The sequence below is a fragment of the Pan paniscus genome, chromosome 2, assembly GCF_029289425.2.
Source record: "Pan paniscus chromosome 2, NHGRI_mPanPan1-v2.0_pri, whole genome shotgun sequence".
NCBI lineage: Eukaryota > Metazoa > Chordata > Mammalia > Primates > Hominidae > Pan > Pan paniscus.
In genome coordinates this window covers 44,761,179-44,779,856 of record NC_085926.1, presented here as the reverse complement: position 1 = coordinate 44,779,856, position 18,678 = coordinate 44,761,179, and the positions used below count along the sequence as shown (strand labels likewise).

At 38.8% G+C, this 18,678-nt stretch overlaps 1 protein-coding gene across 1 annotated transcript in view; it reads right to left on the bottom strand.

Annotated features, from left to right (window-relative positions):
• Positions 1-18,678, bottom strand: part of KIF15 (kinesin family member 15) — a 97,810-nt gene that overhangs the window by 31,832 nt on the left and 47,300 nt on the right. Inside the window, exons 12-20 of the mRNA XM_003809315.6 lie at positions 18,008-18,084; positions 17,560-17,769; positions 16,543-16,720; positions 14,367-14,508; positions 13,549-13,690; positions 8,485-8,682; positions 7,243-7,350; positions 6,352-6,457; positions 4,455-4,620 (exon numbers count right to left, since the gene is read on the bottom strand). Of these exons, the coding sequence (XP_003809363.1) occupies positions 4,455-4,620; positions 6,352-6,457; positions 7,243-7,350; positions 8,485-8,682; positions 13,549-13,690; positions 14,367-14,508; positions 16,543-16,720; positions 17,560-17,769; positions 18,008-18,084 (1,327 nt within the window). The remainder of the gene's footprint in view (positions 1-4,454; positions 4,621-6,351; positions 6,458-7,242; positions 7,351-8,484; positions 8,683-13,548; positions 13,691-14,366; positions 14,509-16,542; positions 16,721-17,559; positions 17,770-18,007; positions 18,085-18,678) is intronic.

The following is an 18,678-nucleotide window of genomic DNA, read 5'->3' as shown; positions in this document are numbered from 1 at the left end:
AACAACCTGCTCCTGAATGACTACTGGGTAAATAACGAAATGAAGGCAGAAATAAAGATGTTCTTTGAAATCAATGGGAACAAAGATACAACGTACCAGAATCTCTGGGACACATTCAAAGCAGTGTGTAGAGGGAAATTCATAGCACTGAATGCCCACAGGAGAAAGCAGGAAAGATCTAAAATCGACACCCTAACATCACAATTAAAAGAACTAGAGAAGCAAGAGCAAACAAATTCAAAAGCTAGCAGAAGGCAGGAAATAACTAAGATCAGAGCAGAACTGAAGGAGATAGAGACATAAAAAACCCTTCAGAAAATTAATGAATCCAGGAGCTGGTTTTTTGAAAAGATCAACAAAATTGATAAGACTGCTAGCAAGACTAATAAAGAAGAAAAGAAAGAAGAATCAAATAGATGCAATAAAAAATGATAAAGGGGATATCACCACCTATCCCACAGAAATACAAACTACCATCAGAGAATAATATAAACACCTCTACGCAAATAAACTAGAAAATCTAGAAGAAATGGATGAATTCCTGGACACATACACCCTCCCAAGACTAAACCAGGAAGAAGCTGAATCTCTGAATACACCAATAACAGGCTCTGAAATTGAGGCCATAATTAATAGCCTAGCAACCAAAAAAAGTCTAGGACCAGACGGATTCACAGCCAAATTCTATCAGAGGTACAAAGAGAAGCTGGTACCATCCCTTCTGAAACTATTCCAATCAATAGAAAAAGAGGGAATACTCCCTAACTCATTTTATGAGGCCAGCATCATCCTGATACCAAAGCCTGGCAGAGACACAACAAAAAAAGAGAATTTTAGATCAATATCCCTGATGAACATCGATGCAAAAATCCTCAATAAAATACTGGCAAACTGAATCCAGCAGCACATCAAAAAGCTTATCCACCACAATAAAGTCGGCTGTATCTATGGCATGCAAGGCTGGTTCAACATACGCAAATCAATAAATGCAATCCATCACATAAACAGAACCAATGACAAAAACCACATGATTATCTCAATAGATGCAGAAAAGGCCTTCGACAAAATTCAACAGCACTTCATGCTAAAAACTCTCAATAAACTAGATATTGATGGAACGTATCTCAAAATAATAAGAGCTATTTATGACAAACCCACAGCCAATATCATACTGAATGGACAAAAACTGGAAGCATTCCCTTTGAAAACTGGCACAACACAGGGATGCCCTCTCTTACCACTCCTCTTCAATATAGTGTTGGAAGTTCTGGCCAGGGTAATCAGGCAAGAGAAAGAAATAAAGTGTATTCAATTAGGAAAAGGGGAAGTCAAATTGTCCCTGTTTGCAGATGACATGATTGTATATTTAGAAAACCCCATCATCTCAGCCCAAAATCTCCTTAAGCTGATAAGCAACTTCAGCAAAGTCTCAGGATAGAAAATCAATGTGCAAAAATCACAAGCATTCCTATAAACCAGTAACAGACAAACGAAGAGCCAAATTATGAGTGAACTCCCATTCACAGCTGCTACAAAGAGAATAAAATACCTAGGAATCCAACTTACAAGGGATGTGAAGGACCTCTTCAAGGAGAACTACAAACCACTGCTCAACGAAATAAAAGAGGACACAAACAAATGGAAGAACATTCCATGCTCATGGATAGGAAGAATCAATATTGTGAAAATGGCCATACTGCCCAAGATAATTTTATAGATTCAATGCCATCCCCATCAAGCTATCAATGACTTTCTTCACAGAATTGGAAAAAACTACTTTAAAGTTCATATGTAACCAAAAAAGAGCCCGCATTGCCAAGACAATCCTAAGCCAAAAGAACAAAGTTGGAGGCATCACGCTACCTGACTTCAAACTATACTACAAGGCTACAGTAACCAAAACAGCATGGTACTGGTACCAAAACAGAGATATAGACCAACGGAACAGAACATAGGTCTCAGAAATAATACCACACATCTACAACCATCTGATCTTTGACAAACCTGAGAAAAACAAGAAATGGGGAAAGGGTTTCCTGTTTAATAAATGGTGCTGGGAAAACTGGCTAGCCATATGTAGAAAGCTGAAACTGGATCCCTTCCTTACACTTTATACAAAAATTAATTCAAGATGGATTAAAGACTTAAATGTTGGACCTAAAACCATAAAAACCCTAGAAGAAAACCTAGGCAATACCATTCAAGACACAGGCATGGGTAAAGACTTCATGAGTAAAACACCAAAAGCAATGGCAACAAAAGCCAACATAGACAAATGGGATCTAATTAAACTAAAGAGCCTCTGCACAGCAAAAGAAACGACCATCAGAGTGAACAGGCAACCTACAGAATGGGAGAAAATTTTTGCAATCTACCCATCTGACAAAGGGCTAATATCCAGAATCTACAAAGAACTTAAACAAATTTACAAGAAAAAAACAAACAACCCCATCAAAAAGTGGGCAAAGGATATGAACAGACACTTCTCAAAAAAAAACATTTATGCAGCCAACAGACACATGAAAAAAATGCTCGTCATCACTGGTCATCAGATAAATGCAAATCAAAACCACAATGAGACACCATCTCACACCAGTTAGAATGGCAATCATTAAAGTCAGGGAACAAAAGATGCTGGAGAGGATGTGGAGAAATAGGAACACTTTTACACTGTTGGTGGGAGCATAAATTAGTTCAACCATTGTGGAAGACAGTGTGGCAATCCCTCAAGGATCTAGAACTAGAAATACCATTTGAGCCACCGATCCCATTACTTGGTATATACCCAAAGGATTATAAATCATGCTACTATAAAGACACATGCACACATATGTTTATTGTGGCACTATTCACAATAGCAAAGACTTGGAACCAACCCAAATGTCCATCAATGATAGACTAGATTAAGAAAATGTGGCATATATACACATGGAATACTATGCAGCCATAAAAAAGGATGAGTTCATGTCCTTTACAGGGACATGGATGAAGCTGGAAACCATCATTCTGAGCAAACTATCACAAGGACAGAACACCAAACACCTCATGTTCTCACTCATAGGTGGGAACTGAACAATGAGAACACTTGGACACAGGGCGGGGAACATCACACACCGGGGCCTGTCAAGGGGTGGGGGGCTGGGGGAGGAATAGCATTAGGAGGAATACCTAATGTAAATGATGAGTTAATGGGTACAGCAAAGCAACATGGCACATGTATACCTATGTAACAAACCTGCAGGTTGTGCACATGTACCCTAGAAATTAAAGTAAAATAAAAAAAAAATTTTTAAAAAGGAGAAGCAGCAGCAGCAGATAAATATGGGATTTTGCCTAAAACTCAAGCTATTCAACATTCAGTGAGATAGAGATATGGCAAGGAAAGGTTACAAATGTCATCACTTTCTCTTTTATGAAACTATTGTCGGTATTTCATTAGTAATAATTATGCATTTTTTCATTTTACAAATAGAAATGAATCTTTAAAAAAAAAAAGAAAAATGTATGTATAGGTGGCTCTGGCCTGCAGATCTCAAGTTTTCTTCCTCGCTTTCAATTTCTGGTTGTATATCCAAAAAACACTCAACAGCTACAGATTTTAATCTTTGTAACATCTACAAAAATTAAACTCAAGGCTGCCTATTAGTAGCTTTTCCAGAGCAAACAGTTACATTCACATCACATTCACAGTATAACATTCATGTCCATTATTAAATTATGGCTATAGACACAGGAGACATTATCAAAAAGTGTTATGTTATACAAAAGGTTGAAATTAGCAAGAAGAAAAAAAGAAACAGTAAATAACAAAGAATAAACTATTTAGATGTGAGATTACATTTGTTTCAAGATATCAGCACTTGACTAATCAGCCAGCCTTTGTAGAGTTAGTGTGCACAGCAGTGAAGACTATTGTTTTGGTTTACCTTACACTGACTGTCCTTTCTTCTAGTAAGAGCACACCTTTCCCTCCAGAGCAGGCACATTACTCTATGTCAGGCCAGTGCCATCTCAAACCTGGTAAAGTGACTGGTCCAAAGGTGAGCAGATGACTCAAGCAAAACCAATTCAGATTTTCTCTGGGATAATACATGGCTATTGGGAGAGAGTATTTCTTTACAGGGGTTTTTATCCTGGGAACCAAAATATGGAGCTGTGTGAGGCAATCTGTTCCTTGTCACATAGAAGAAGGACCTCAGTAATAGGAGGGAATAAGAGCAACACATAGAACAGAGCATAGCTGAGAGAGATAGAACACTGACAATATTGCTTGAGACTCAGACTAGTTTGTTCCTGAAACCAAAATCACCTCTGGGGCTTCCAATATTGGAGCCAATAAATTATCTTTTTTATTTGTCTAACTGCTTTGAGTTGAGTTTATAACACTTCCAACTTCAAACAGTCGTAGGTTACAGCCAATCAGGCAACTTGAAACCATAAAAGAACAACTCTACCTGAGATTATCTAATTGAAGCTGTACATGCATGTGTCTTTCAGAAAGTTTGTTGAATTCTTTCTCCTGACTCGTTTTGAATGAACTATATTCCAATTTCACTGAAGAAAGCTCCTTGTCAGCAGAATGAAGGACTACTCGCAGGTCATGTACCTCACTTTTCAAAACTAAAAAACAAAGAAAACATATCCTCAATAGGTTTCTTAAAGCAGACAAACAAATCTGATAGGTACTATTCCCACAATTAGCAAAATCAAGTCGAAGAGACTATTTTAAGGAAAAATGTTAAAGAATTAAGCGGCGGGTACCTAGCAGCACTGAGATTTCTGTTTTCTTCCTCTCCCTTGCACATGGTTTTTCGTAAATTTCTACTGAAATAGAAAGCATTAACATCTGTCCCTGACGTACAGGTCACTTGACTTTGCTAGATTTCTCCTGTAAAATGTGCTTCAAAACTCCTAATATAAGGGCAGACACAGTGGCTTATGCCTATAATCCCAGTACTTTGTGAGGCTGAGGCAGGCGAAATGCTTGAGGTCAGGAGTTCGAGACCAGACTGAGCAACATGGCAAAACCCTGTCTCTACCAAAAATACAAAAAATTAGCTGGCTGTGGTGGTGAGCACCTGTGGTCCCATCTACTCAGCAGGCTGAGGTGGGAGGATCGCTTGAGCCTGGGAGTTGGAGGTTACAGTGAGCCGAGATTGCACCCACTGCACTCCAGCCTGGGTGACAAAGTGAGACTCTGTCTCAAAACAAACAAACAAACAAAACTCTTAATATAAGAAAAAAAATTAAAAGATGTAACATATTTTGAGTGAGCTCATCTTAGTTATTGAAAATCCCTTGGAAATTTGCCTAAACTTTCCAACATGGGTTAACTACTTCAGGTCTTCTAAGACAACTACAACTGCAAATAGTATTAGTTAACTTTTTAGTTCAAAGAAAATAGAATGGCTATCTCTTTTTGTTTTAGCTTTATTACAAACCACTGCAAATACTTTAATGAAGGGAAAAATAAAGTGAAAAAATTGGGAATCAAATGATATTCCCACATCTACAAACATATACAAATATATAACCTACGCTTTGTTAATATTAAAACATTCATGAATTCAAGACACTTCATTTTCAAAGCAGCTTATCTAAAACTTTAAGCAGGCTGGGCACAGTGGCTCACGCCTGTAATCCCAGCACTTTGGGAGGCCGAGGTGGGTGGATCACCTGAGGTCAGGAGTTCGTGACCAGCCTGGCCAACATGGCGAAACCGTGTCTCTACTAAAATTAGCCGGGCTTGGTGGTGCACACCTATAATCCCAGCTACTTGGGAGGAGACAGGAGAACTGCTTGAACCCAGGAGCCGGAGATTGCAGTGAGCCGCCGAGATCCCGCCACTGTGCTCCAGCCTGGGTGACAAAGCAAGACTCCACCTCAAAAAAAAAAAACAAAACAAACAAAACAAAACAAAAAAAACGACCAAAGAAAAAAAAAAATTAGCCAGGCATGGTAATGCACTCCTGTAATCCCAGCTACTACTCAGGAGGCTGAGGTGGGGAATCGCTTGAACTCGGGAGGTGGAGGTTGCAGTGAGCCAAGATCATGCCACTGGACTCCTGCCTGGGTGACAAAGCCAGAGTCTGTGTCAAAAACAAACAAACAACAAAAAACTTTAAGCAAACATTTGTATCATTTGTTTGTGGGCAATGATAGAGAAATTTACCTTTTATGATATATTACTGTTACTTACCACTGCATGCAAACTGCAGTCTGGTTATCAAACAAACAACAACAACAAAGCAACCATCCAAAAACACAGGAACAGCATTTATTAATAAAAGTAAAAAGATATTGAGTTACAGTATTCCTTCAAGTCACAAAGCTCCTGATAGAATAACTTACAGTCATTTTTAGTTTGAGTCTCTTGAAGCTGCTTTTCAAGGACATTCAACTGTGAGAGAAGCTCTTCCTGCTGTTTGGTCCAATCAATTCTTTCTGATGAGAAAAGCTTTGGGAAAAAAGATACATTTACTGGAAAAGGAATACTGGCATGCTAAGATGCACTCCAAATCATTAACCTGTTTCTTTTTTTTTTTTTGAGACAGAGTCTTGCTCTGTCACCCAGGCTGGAGTGCAGTGACGCGACCTTGGCTCACTTCAACCTCCGCCTCCTGGGTTCAAGTGATTCTCCTGCCTCAGCCTCCTGAGTAGCTGTGACTACAGACCCACGCCACCACGTCCAGCTAAGTTTTGTATTTTTAGTAGAGACGGGGTTTCACCACGTTGGCCAGGCTGGTCTTGATCTCTTGACCTCAGACGATCCACCTGCCTTGGCTTCCCAAAGTGCTGGGATTACAGGTGTTAGCCACCGTGCCTGGCCCCATTAACCTGTCCCTGTTTTTAAAGTCTAGCTTTAACGTCTCTGACCAGAAGAAAATTGGCTGTCCCCATGAACTACAGTAAAGATGATTAACAACTATGAAGACATGGACAGTCCATCTTGGTTTCTTCTAAACACATAGCAAGGGATCCATTTGCATTATTGACTAAGTCAGCCAGGTTTAGACTATGCATGCCTGTCTCATTATCAGAGCAGCATGCTAAGTAACAAGGTAGAGAATACAGCTCAAATAAGCCTTCACTAAGGCCGTGTGACAACATTTTCTTTCTGTGATACTCTCTGAATATGTTTCATGCATACTCAAGGATGTTTGAGGATCCTTGAGGATGTTTCCTCAAGGTAACATTTGAGGGTACTTCATACATTTTCTGAGGCTGTGCTCTTGGTCTCACCTCCTGCATTTGGGTAGAATGATGTTCCAGTTTGTCAACATGCTGCTGAAGCTTTAGGTTTTTATGCTCTTCTTCATCCAATTTGGCTTGAAGAGCACTCATTTGTTCCTGCAACACAAAAACTTCAGTCATCAAAATTTTAATGGAATTCTCAAACATTCCACCATTTCGTCTGCATTAAAGCGACAACAAAACAAAACAAAACAAATTCAAAACCTCATATGAACAAAGGTATCAAAGGCCTGTTTGGAGCCAGAAAACATCATCAAAAGGTTATATACTAAATGATTGCTAATGTTTCAGATTTACACTTGTGGTCCATTAAAGTAGACACTTTGAAATACAAAGGAAAGAAGTGATTAAAATTAAAATCCTGGATTACATGACAGAGCCATCTTGAGACTTCTAAGAAGCTTCCTCAGGGCTGCAAGCGGTTACCTCCATGGCCTGGAAAGGACAAAATACTGGGGTTTGGGGTGGTCTGGCCCACTCCAAGTTTTACTGGACAGTAGAAAACCTTTTTAAAAAATTAACAAACCATAAAAATTCTGGAATAATCAAATTTCACATTATTTCAAATATATTAAAAACTGTCTAAAATTTGATCTATAATAAGATTCTTTTAACTTTCTTTTTTTTTGAGACAGAGTTTCACTCTTGTTGCCCAGGCTAGAGTGCAGTGGCGCGATCTCGGCTCACTGCAACCTCCGCCTCCCGGGTTCAAGCAATTCTCCTGCCTCAGCCTCCCGAGTAGCTGGGATTACAGGCATGCACCACCACACCCGGCTAATTTTGTCTATTTAGTAGAGACGGGGTTTCACCATGTTGGTCAGGCTAGTCTCAAACTCTTGATCTCACGTGATATGCCTGCCTCGGCCTCCCAAAGTGCTGGGATTACAGGCGTGAGCCACCGCACCCGGCCTCTTTTAACTTTTTTTAGCAGATACAGCACTTTGCTATATAAACCAGTTCTGGAACTTGGAGCTAGTGGCCAACTGGTCATTTTATACACTAAGGAACAAAAACCCATGGAGAATGACTTGCTAAAGATTGTAAAGTAGAGACAAAAAGCAAGAGTGGGCTGATTTCCAATCTAGGAATGATTATAAACCCACACTTAAAAAGATATGATTTTAATACTAAGCACTTTTGAACACTGTAACTTATAGGGAATTAAAATAACACAGCAAATGTATTTAAATGGATGTCCAGTTATTTATTTTTTCTAGAACAAAACATTACCTGCACTGTTCTAAGCTCTTCAGAAATGGCCTCAAAAGCTTGTTCATTCATCTCAGGAGGAACTGGCTCATTTAATATATCATTATCTAATATGCTAGAATTCTGAGTGTATAGAGAGCCAAAGCTTCCCATTTCAGGGCTTAATTTTGGTACTGGTCGGGAACGAAGTTGGTAGGCCTTGGTTGGTGTAGTTATAATCTGCAGCAAAAAATGATTATGGAAAACATTAGCACATATTTTAAAAGGGCATATTTAATAATTTTGTGAATAGAGAGGATAAAATTGAAATACTATTCATGAAAAGAAAGGAAAAAGTACCCTTGAGACACAGTACAAAAATGCCCAAATGGAAATAAATTTATCAATTCAATGCAGTCCCAAGCAAAATTCTAATACAATTTTTAAAAATAAACTTAATGAGATGATATCTATTTTCATACAAAGAATAAATGTACAAGAAGAGACAAGACAATTAAAAAGAACAAGCTAGGCATGGTGGTTCATGGCTATAATCCCAACACCGTGGGAGGCTGAGAAGGGGAGGATCACTTGAGGCCGGGAGTCCAAGACCAGGCTGGGCAACATAGTGAGATCCTGTCTCTACCAAAAAAAAAATCATTTTAATTAGCTGGGCATGGTGTCCCAGGCCTGTAGTCCCAGCTACTTGGGAAGCTGAGGCAGGAGGATCCCCAGAGCCCAGGTGTTCTAGGTTGCAGTGAGCTATTATCACACCATTGCACTCCAGCCTGAGTGACAGACTGAGACCCTGTCTCTCAAAAAAATAAAAATAAAAAGAACAAATTAGGAAGACTTCCCCATCTGATATAAAAATACATAGGGGTATGGGAGTATGGTCATTAAAATAGTACATTACATTACAGTACATTATATTAAAACAGTACATTAGCTTATGTACATTCAAATAGAACACTGGGAGGAAATACAAAGTCCAGAAATAGAATTATTATTATTTTTTGAGACACAGTCTTGTTCTGTTGACCAGGCTGGAGTGCAGTGGTGTAATCTTGGCTCACCACAACCTCCGCCTCCCAGGTTCAAGCAATTCTCCTGCCTCAGCCTCCCAAGTAGCTGGGACTACAGGCACACACCACCATGCCTGGCTAATTTTTGTAGTTTTAGTAGAGATGGGGTTTCACCATGTTGGCCAGGCTGGTCTCCAACTCCTGGCCTCAAGTGATCTGCCCGCTTTGGCCTCCCAAAGTGCTAGAATTACAGGCATGAGCCACCACACCCCGCCCAGAAACAGAATAATTTTTCTGTGGAAATTTTAGGTATCAGGAGTAGTTGAGACCAAAGGTGCACACCACCATGCTTGGCTAATTTAAATTTTTTTTTTTTTTGCAGAGGTAGGGTCTTACTATGTTGCCCAAGCTGGTCTTGAACTCCTAGATTCAAGCAATCCTCCCGCTTCTGCCTCCCCAAGTGTTAAGATTACAGGTGTGAGCCACTATGCCTAGCTATATTACTTTTTTTAAGTTAAATCCCTTTCTCATACCATTCAAAAGAAAAACAGTGGATACACAAACACCTCAATGTAAAGCAAAATTAAAGGCAAAAAAGTCATAAAGATAAAAGGTCAATAAACCTGGCTACATAAAAAATATAAAACTTCTATATAACAAAAGCATCACATGCAAAGATGAAAGACAAGCAACATGATGGAGGAATATATTGGCAGTACACCTAACAAACAAATGCTTATTACATAAAAACAAAATCTGAAGAAAAATATAAAAAAAAATAGTTTTTCTTTTCAGGGAATAGGATATACAAATGGACATGAACATATGAAAAGATATTTGAAATTAGAGAAATGAGAATTAAAACCTTAACAACAAGATCTCATTTTTTACCCATCAGATGGTCAAACATTAACAAGCCTGACAATCCCAGTTCCTGCGGACAGTGCTGGGAAAGGAGTGCATCTATGCATCTATGCTGCGGGAACAGGGCACTAGGAGTGAGCTTCAGCTTGACTCACTCAAATGCTAAGACATCCTAAAATGACCACTTCTCCTTTAACGGAATCCACCCCCAGAGAATGCATGCACTGGAAACCATCTACTTAAGCCATAGAAACCTAGGGTTAAAATGAGGTAGGTACCAGTTAATATGGAAAGATCCAAGGCATATCCCCCAAGGGGATATCCCTCATGGTGCTTCAAGCTCTATAATTCAAGCTCTATAATTCTTCTGTCCCTCAAAGGAGATGCCTTGGATCTTTCCACATTAACTGGTATGAGGCTCATAACCCTTGAGCCTCACGTTAACTGGTATGAGGCTCATATTCCTTGAGCCTCACATCCAAATGAGGCTCTAGGTACCAGTTAATGTGGAAAGATCTAAGGCATATCCCTGAGTTAACAAAAGCATATTGTGGAATAACACATGAAGAATGACTGTTTTTAAAAAAAAAAAAAAAAAAAGCAAAACAATAAACAATCTAGGAAACAACTCTGTGTTTTCTCAGTCTGTATATATTAACAGTACAAAAATGCTAAGAAAAAGGATTAAACTACCTCCAGGGATTGTGGGGACAAAGGATTATATTAGATCCAGATTGGAAGTGATGCTGAAAAGGAATTTTAACTTTAACTTGAAATATGTGTCTTTCTTTTAAACAAAGAGAATGTATTCATATAGTAGTTGTCCAACTAAAACAACAACAAAGACTCTGAATTGCTATGCCCCTCCTGGCAAACCTTCTAATCCTCTGAGTCCTGTTTGCTCAGTCATAAAAGGAAGAAGTAGGACGAGAATGCCATGGTGCTTCAAGCTCTATAATTCCATTGTGCTAAGGGGCTACAGACACAGAATTATAAAACATTTGGCAGTATTCTGCAAGTGTTTTTCAATAATTTCTTACAAAAACTTCAAAGACCACCTTTTTAAAAAAGCAACAGTAAAAAAAAATTCTGGTCAGGCATGGTGGCTCACACCTGTAATCCTAGTGCTCTGGGAGGCTGAGGCTCCAGGAGGATCACTTGAAGCCAGGAGTTCAAGGCTGCAGTGAGCCATGATCATGCCACTGCACTCCAGCCTGAGTGACAGAGCAAGACCCTGTCTCTAAGAAACAAAACCAAAAATAAATAAATAAATAAATCAAAATTTAAAAATAATTTTTAAATTTCTACCTGTATAGGAAAAAACCCAGCATTTTCCAGGTTGAATAAATCATTATATATCCACATAACATTCTTGAGCTGCTGCCAAAACAAATAAAAAACCAAAACAGAAACAAAAAAGGGGAGAACATTTTTTCCCCTGCAGACATGGGACAAACTCTAAAATATTGCTTTAAAACACACACACACACACACACACACACACACACACCCTTAAGCTGTAGAATGATGTGTATGTTATGCCACCATTTGTGTAAAGTGAGAAAACACTTGGTGACATTGATTGACTTGGTGACACTGATTGCCTCCAGTTCTTGGTTGGCTGGAAGGACAACAGAAGGAAAGAGATTTGCTACTAAATACCTTTGAAAATTTCAGTCACAGGCTGGGCGCGGTGGCTCACACCTATAATCCCAGCACTTTGGGAGGCGAGACGGGCGGATCACCTGAGGTCAGGAGTTCGAGACTAGCCTGGCCAACATGGTGAAACCTCGTCTCTACTAAAAATACAAAAATCAGCTGGGTGTTGGGGCAGGCGCCTGGAATCCCAACTACTCGGGAGGCAGAGGCAGGAGAATCGCTTGAACCCAGGAAGCAGAGGTTGCAGTGAGCCAAGATCGTGCCACTGCACTCCAACCTGGGCAACAAGAGCAAAACTCCGTCTCAAAAAAAAAAGAAAAGAAAGGAAAATTTCAGTCACATAAATTACCTATTCAAATGAATACAAGTAGTCTTCCATTAAGTGACACAAAAAGCACCACTACTAAAAATAATCATTATAAATAAACATCTATTTATATTCTAAGACATATAAGGAAAGGTTTTCGGTCTTTTCTATTTCTTTCTTTTATTGAAAAGAACTTGAGGCCAGCGCAGTGGCTCTTGCCTGTAATCCTAGCACTTTGGGAGGCCGAGGCAGGCAGATCACGAGGTCATGAGTTCGAGACCAGCCTGGCCAACATGGCAAAACCCCATCTCTACTGAAAATACAAAAATTATCCGGGCATGGTGGCAGGCGCCTGTAATCCCAGCTACTCGGGAGGCTGAGGCAGGAGAATCGCTTGAACCTGGGAGGCGGAGGTTGCAGTGAGCTGAGATTGCACCACTGCACTCCAGCCTGGCCGACAGAGCAAGACTCTGTCTTAAAAAAAAGAAAAGAAAAGAACTTGAATTCAAGCTGGACTTGAATTCCTGGGCTCAAGCAATCCTCTTGCCTCAGCCTCCCAAATAGCCGGGACTACAGGCCTGCACCACCACACCCAGCTAAGGAAAAAATTTTTTAACCTCCAAAAAATTGGATACAAAAGCTGAAATCAGTATCACCTCCTCAACCTTTTGTTTTCCTTGTGTACTTCCTTTCTCTCTCCTCATTCTCAGTTGTTCACACATTTTTTTTTTTCTTTTATGAGGGATGTGGTTATTTAGGACAAAACCCTCTCGTGTTATTTCCAGAGGCACCTGTGATCCCTTAGCGGTCTTTGCCCATTAAGGTTTCTATTCTACTGAAAACTTTGAGGACATGTTATATTGTAGTAATAGCTGCCATTTTACTGATATCTACAAGGTACCAGGCAGCTTATCTATCTCATTTAGTACTCTAAAATTCTGCAAGTAAATTACCTTTATTTCCAATTTAGAGAAAAGAAAGATAAGGCTCAGAAGTTAGGAAACCCTGACTAAAGTTAATGGCACATTCGAATTTGATTGCAAATGCTGAATTCTTTCCTACCCCACCCTACCACTGGGGGGATACATCAGTGGGGTTGCTAGCAGTAACCCAAGGACCAGTGTGACACCGGTGTTTATTACCTGCATGGGATGTCATCTGCATCTGGAGATAGACCATGCAGACTCTCTCCATTATTAATAAAATGACATTGCACTGATTTAAGGTGGAGGTATTGTTCAGATGACCTACCTTAAGTGTTTCAGCATGAATTTTATTCAGCTGAGAAACTTCTTGCCGCTTGCAGGCTTTTGTTGCTTCCAAAAGGTTTTCAAGATTAAGGTTCGCTTTTTGCAAAGACTGAAGCTCTGATTCCAATTCTAGCTGCCTTTTCCTAATAGATATTGTAAAACGGAGTATTTCAGGTAATAAGTAATGTCAAACATTTATAGAATACTTTACAGTTTATGCTCTCACATAACTTTATACTTATCTCTAAATCAGAGATATTCTCTATTCTCTCAGATTATTCCCATCATTCTCCAGTTCAGTAAACTACAGCTCAGAGACTGTTTGAGGGATTCAACTAGTAAACAGTAGGGCTCAAATTCAAAAGCCCAAACAAATAGTCCATGATTATACCATATGTGATATGTCATTTTTGAACCAAACATTTGTTTATATTTTAGGGTAAGATTGATCTTAGTTATAATATGAATGTGATTTATCTTTGTTTTTACATAATGAGAATCAAGTAGGAATATTAACAAACCTATACGTCCTAAAAGTCTTAACAACTCTGATTATCAAATTTAAATTTAAATAATTTACTATGCAAGTTCAATAGACTCTCAACAGGAAAAAACTGCTTAAAACACCTGTATTACCTAGTTCATTGAATATATTAGTAAAGAGCTAGAAGCATGCTCTTTCTCTTCATGTCAAAGTAGTTGCTGCTATGAGAGTTTAATATTTAAAGTAAAATGCCCAATTGAATTATCGATATTAACACTACAGCAAATGAACACTGAAAGAAAATAAGTGTGCATGCATGTGTATTTAGACTTTACCTAGTAAGTTCTTTGAATTCTTCATATTCTTGCTTTGAATTATTCAGCTCTGTCTGAATTTGCAGGAGTTGTGCTTTTAACTTCTCAGTGTTTGCAAACAAACATGGCTCTTTCTGAGCTTTAGGTGAAAATCCTTGCTCATCTGTTAATAAGAAAACAATCTCATTTTTTTTTTTTTTTTTCTGAGACAGGGCCTCACTATGTTGCCCAGGCTAGAGTGCAGTGGCTATTCACAAGCATGATCATAGTGTACTAAAGCCCCAAACTCTGGTCTCAAGTGAACCCCCTGCTTTAGCCTCCCAAATAGTTGGGACTACAGGTGCATGCCACCATGCCTAGCTTTACAACTTCAGTGTTTGACAAACAAAAATAACAGGACACATTTTCTAAGTTCTCTGTCAGGTATCAATTTTGGGCCACAAGGAGGAAAAGTGAGAAATGGGTTGGAAAGCGAGCCCTAAAATACAAAAGCTTATAACTCAGCAGAAGGCACAGGATGTGACACAGTGTGCCAAAGGGGATTAGAAGTCATGTTTAAGAAGCAGATGCCACAGGATGGAGAAGTGTAGTTAAGGCAACACCTTTCCCATTAGGAGAAAGAACAAACAATGACGAAAGTGTGGCACGCCTAATGCTAGACAGAGAAACAGCAGCCAGTGAATCTTGTAGGAATTAGTGCTAGCAGCTAATGTTAACAGCCAAGGAATTATTTAGAAAAGGAAACAAATAGCAAGGGCAGCAGGTTGTAAGAACCCGGTATCATCTATCAGGTAGAAAATATTAATTTTCAGGAAATGCCTAGAACACTGAATATGTTGAAGAGAGTCCACTCAGTTTCAGTGTGGGAAAAGATCATGTAAAAGTTGTTTAGAGAATGATCAATGTTTAGAAACTGATGAGATCCAGACATTAGTATCTTCTGAAGGGAGTAAGTCAAGGTATTATGGAGGCCACAACAAAATGGCCAACAAAATAAAGGGCACTGTAGGGAAAAGTAGTTTAAATAAAACAGAAAACCTAAGTCAGGCGTTGGGGCTCACATCTGTAATCCCAGCACTTTGGGAGGCCGAAGTGGGTGGATCATTTGAAGCCAGAAGTTCAAGACCAGCCTGGCCAACATGGTGAAACCCCATCTCTACCAAAAATACAAAAATTGGCTCGGTGTGGTGGTGTGTGACTGTAATCCCAGGAGGGAGCCTGAGGCAGGAGAATTGCTTGAATCCAGGAGGTGGAGGTTGCAGTGAGCCGAGATCACACCACTGCACTACAGCCTGGGTGACAGAGTGAGACTCCATCTCAAAAAAAACAACAGAAAACCTGATAGTAATTTTGCATCTAATATCTTAAGTCTCTCCCCAACCCAGTTACTGTGACTCTTATTATTCTATTCAGTCATAACAGAATGGAAGAAGGCTTAAAAAATGAAATTTTAAAAAGCAAAGAGACAGTCTTCTTTATGAATGCAGAATAAAAACATTAGAACTTTTTCAATTTCAACCTAAAAGGAAACCAAGGCCAAGTCTATGATAAAAGACCGTGAAAATATTAACTCTAAGACTGGGGCAAACACAGACTTTGTTACCAAATCCCAGGGTATGAACACCAACAGCTGTCAAGACTGTAAGGCAGATTTAGTATTAACTAAACCACTTTTCACATAGTACGCAAACTTATGAAAGTAGTATGTAACTAGAGACTGCATACATTGGTAACCACAATACCAGGACCCAAACACAACATCAGGACCCAAACACTGTGCTATGAGTCTGACCTTTCTATATCTCTTATACTGCACAGGACTAATTAGATTGATAAACATTTCAACTCTATTTTTATTCACGTTTGATTAGTTAAAGACTTTTCATTTCAAATACTTTAAACAGGAAAATTTAGTAAAAATTTAACATAGTATCTGAATCAATCTTTTTATCAATAAAACAAATACAATGAGTATTTTCTCGTTATATCTATTAGCTTACGTAGTTTATGCTCTGTGATTTTTGAGAAAAAGAAAAGTTTAGTAAATACCTTTCTATAATATAAAAGAATATGTGTATAAGACATTAGCATAGCAGGCCTGGAGGCTAAAATGAAGACCCTAGTCACAAGGCACTAAAAATGCTCTTTAAAACAGCCCCTTCCTATATGGCACGTATATACAACAATCATTTCTTACTTTTGTCACTTTTCTCCATGCCACTTATTTCAGAGAAAGCTTTTTCTAGTTTTGCAATGGTCTGGGCATCCATTTCTTGAGCTCTTTTCACAGGCTCTAATAATCTCAGTCTTCTATTCTCCTCCCTGAGGGAATGATTTTCCATAGCATACTTTGCAACTCTGGGGTGGTGCTCTATCTGTGACATAGAAGAATTACATGCATTATATATTTACAAACATTTCCTTAGTGAATTAGTTCCTCTAAAAAGCCATTAGAAAACTAGGTATGCACATGCACTACTGGTGGTACCCTTCTGCAACCACCGTGGAAAGCAACTTGGCATTTGTGATCAGTTTGAAAATATGCATGTCCTGTAACTCTCCTATTCTCAGTTGGAGTCTAGACCCTTGAAATGTTCACGCACCTAAGGAGGTAAGCACAAGGGTGTACATTGTGGCAGGCTTTTCATGCAAAGGAGACTAGTTAAATCAACACACTGAAAAGAACAAGGACCAAATTAATCTTGTCAACCAAGATTAACTGAAAAAGGCAAAGTGCAAAAAAGTGTACAGGAGAAACAAAAGTACAAATATCCACCCATATTAGTTTGAATATTCATTAAAAACTCCAGAGAGATAAACAAGAAGCTGATAAGAGATTTTGGGTTTTCCCACAATGTACCTGTATGACCTATCCATTCTCCCTAAGGAAAAGGAAAAACAACAAAAACGTTAAAAGGCACAACTCTAAAGAGCCTACTGACTCAGATAACCACAACTGCCCACTGGGTGAAATTCTGCGTGGCCTGCTAGAGTAGCATACTATGTAGCAATGTCACCACAACTTCTTCCTTCTCCCCTTCTCTTCCCTTTAACTATTTTAAAAAGACAGGTAAAGGAATTATGCAATCACACTGTCAGAAGAATTCACTTAAAACAATTTCCATTGTATTAAAGAACAAGTACTTGCTGACAAATTTAGATTTGCTTTGAACTTCTTTTATTTTTAGAAATGTTATAGATGCCCTATACTCACTTGTTCTCGCAGAGTTTGAATCTCATCCCTTAATTCTGAGAGCAAACGATCCTGCTCCTCAGGCAGAAAACCTCCCCGGGATTCCTTGTGGAGCTTTTCCAAGCGTATTATTTGATCCTCTCGGAATTTCACAATCATTTTATTAGATTGAATAAATTTTTCCTTTTTGAGGGTGAGGTCTTCTAATTGGGTAACTTTTTCTATCAGAGACTTAAAGAAATTCATAATTTGGTTAAACATGAAAAATAATTTGACTTCCCTAAATTTTCATAAGTCCAGCAACAAATACTAATTTCATATTTAATCTTAAAGGCAAAATTTGATTTTTCATAGCCTTCCATTACTTTATTGACTTGGTATTATTTATTTCACTTAGTAAGGCAATAAAAACCACACAGCAAAAAACTAACTATCTTGAATCTCCTTTATTACTAATTCCATTTCCTACCTTCTTTTCCTGTTCAGATTTCTTAAAGAATAACATTGCTTCCTGGAAATACTCCATATAGTTAGTCTTCTTTTTGTCTGTAATTGATCCAATAAGAAAGGGAAGATGAAAAAAAATATTTAACACATTGCAAAACCAAGAGAACAGATAGCCTTTAATTGATTGCTCTCAACTAATCTAAAAGAATGAGACTGTGGCCGGGCACAGTGGCTCATGCCTGTAATCCCAGCACTTTAGGAGGCTGAAGCAGACGGATATCTTGAGGTCAGCAGTTCGAGACCAGCCTGGCCAACATGGTGAGACCCCCCCCCGCCCCCGGTCTCTACTAAAAATACAAAAAAATTAGCTGGGCATGGTGGCGTGGGTCTGTAGTCATAGCTACTCAGGAGGCTGAGGCAGGAGAATCGCTTGAACCCAGGAGGTGGAGGTTGCAGTGAGCTGAGATCACACTGCTGCACTCCAGCCTGGGCGACAAATAGAGACTGCGTCTCAAAAAAAAAAAAAAAAACAATGAGACCGTCATCACTAGATCACGGATTTCAAATTAACCATTCCACATATTAGTCGTTCTTCAAAGAATAAGTTTCTCTTTATTTAGTTAATATGCACAATAGATTACACATGGTGTAACAGAAGTAGAAGTAGATTTTTTAAAAAATTAGAGGAGTCCC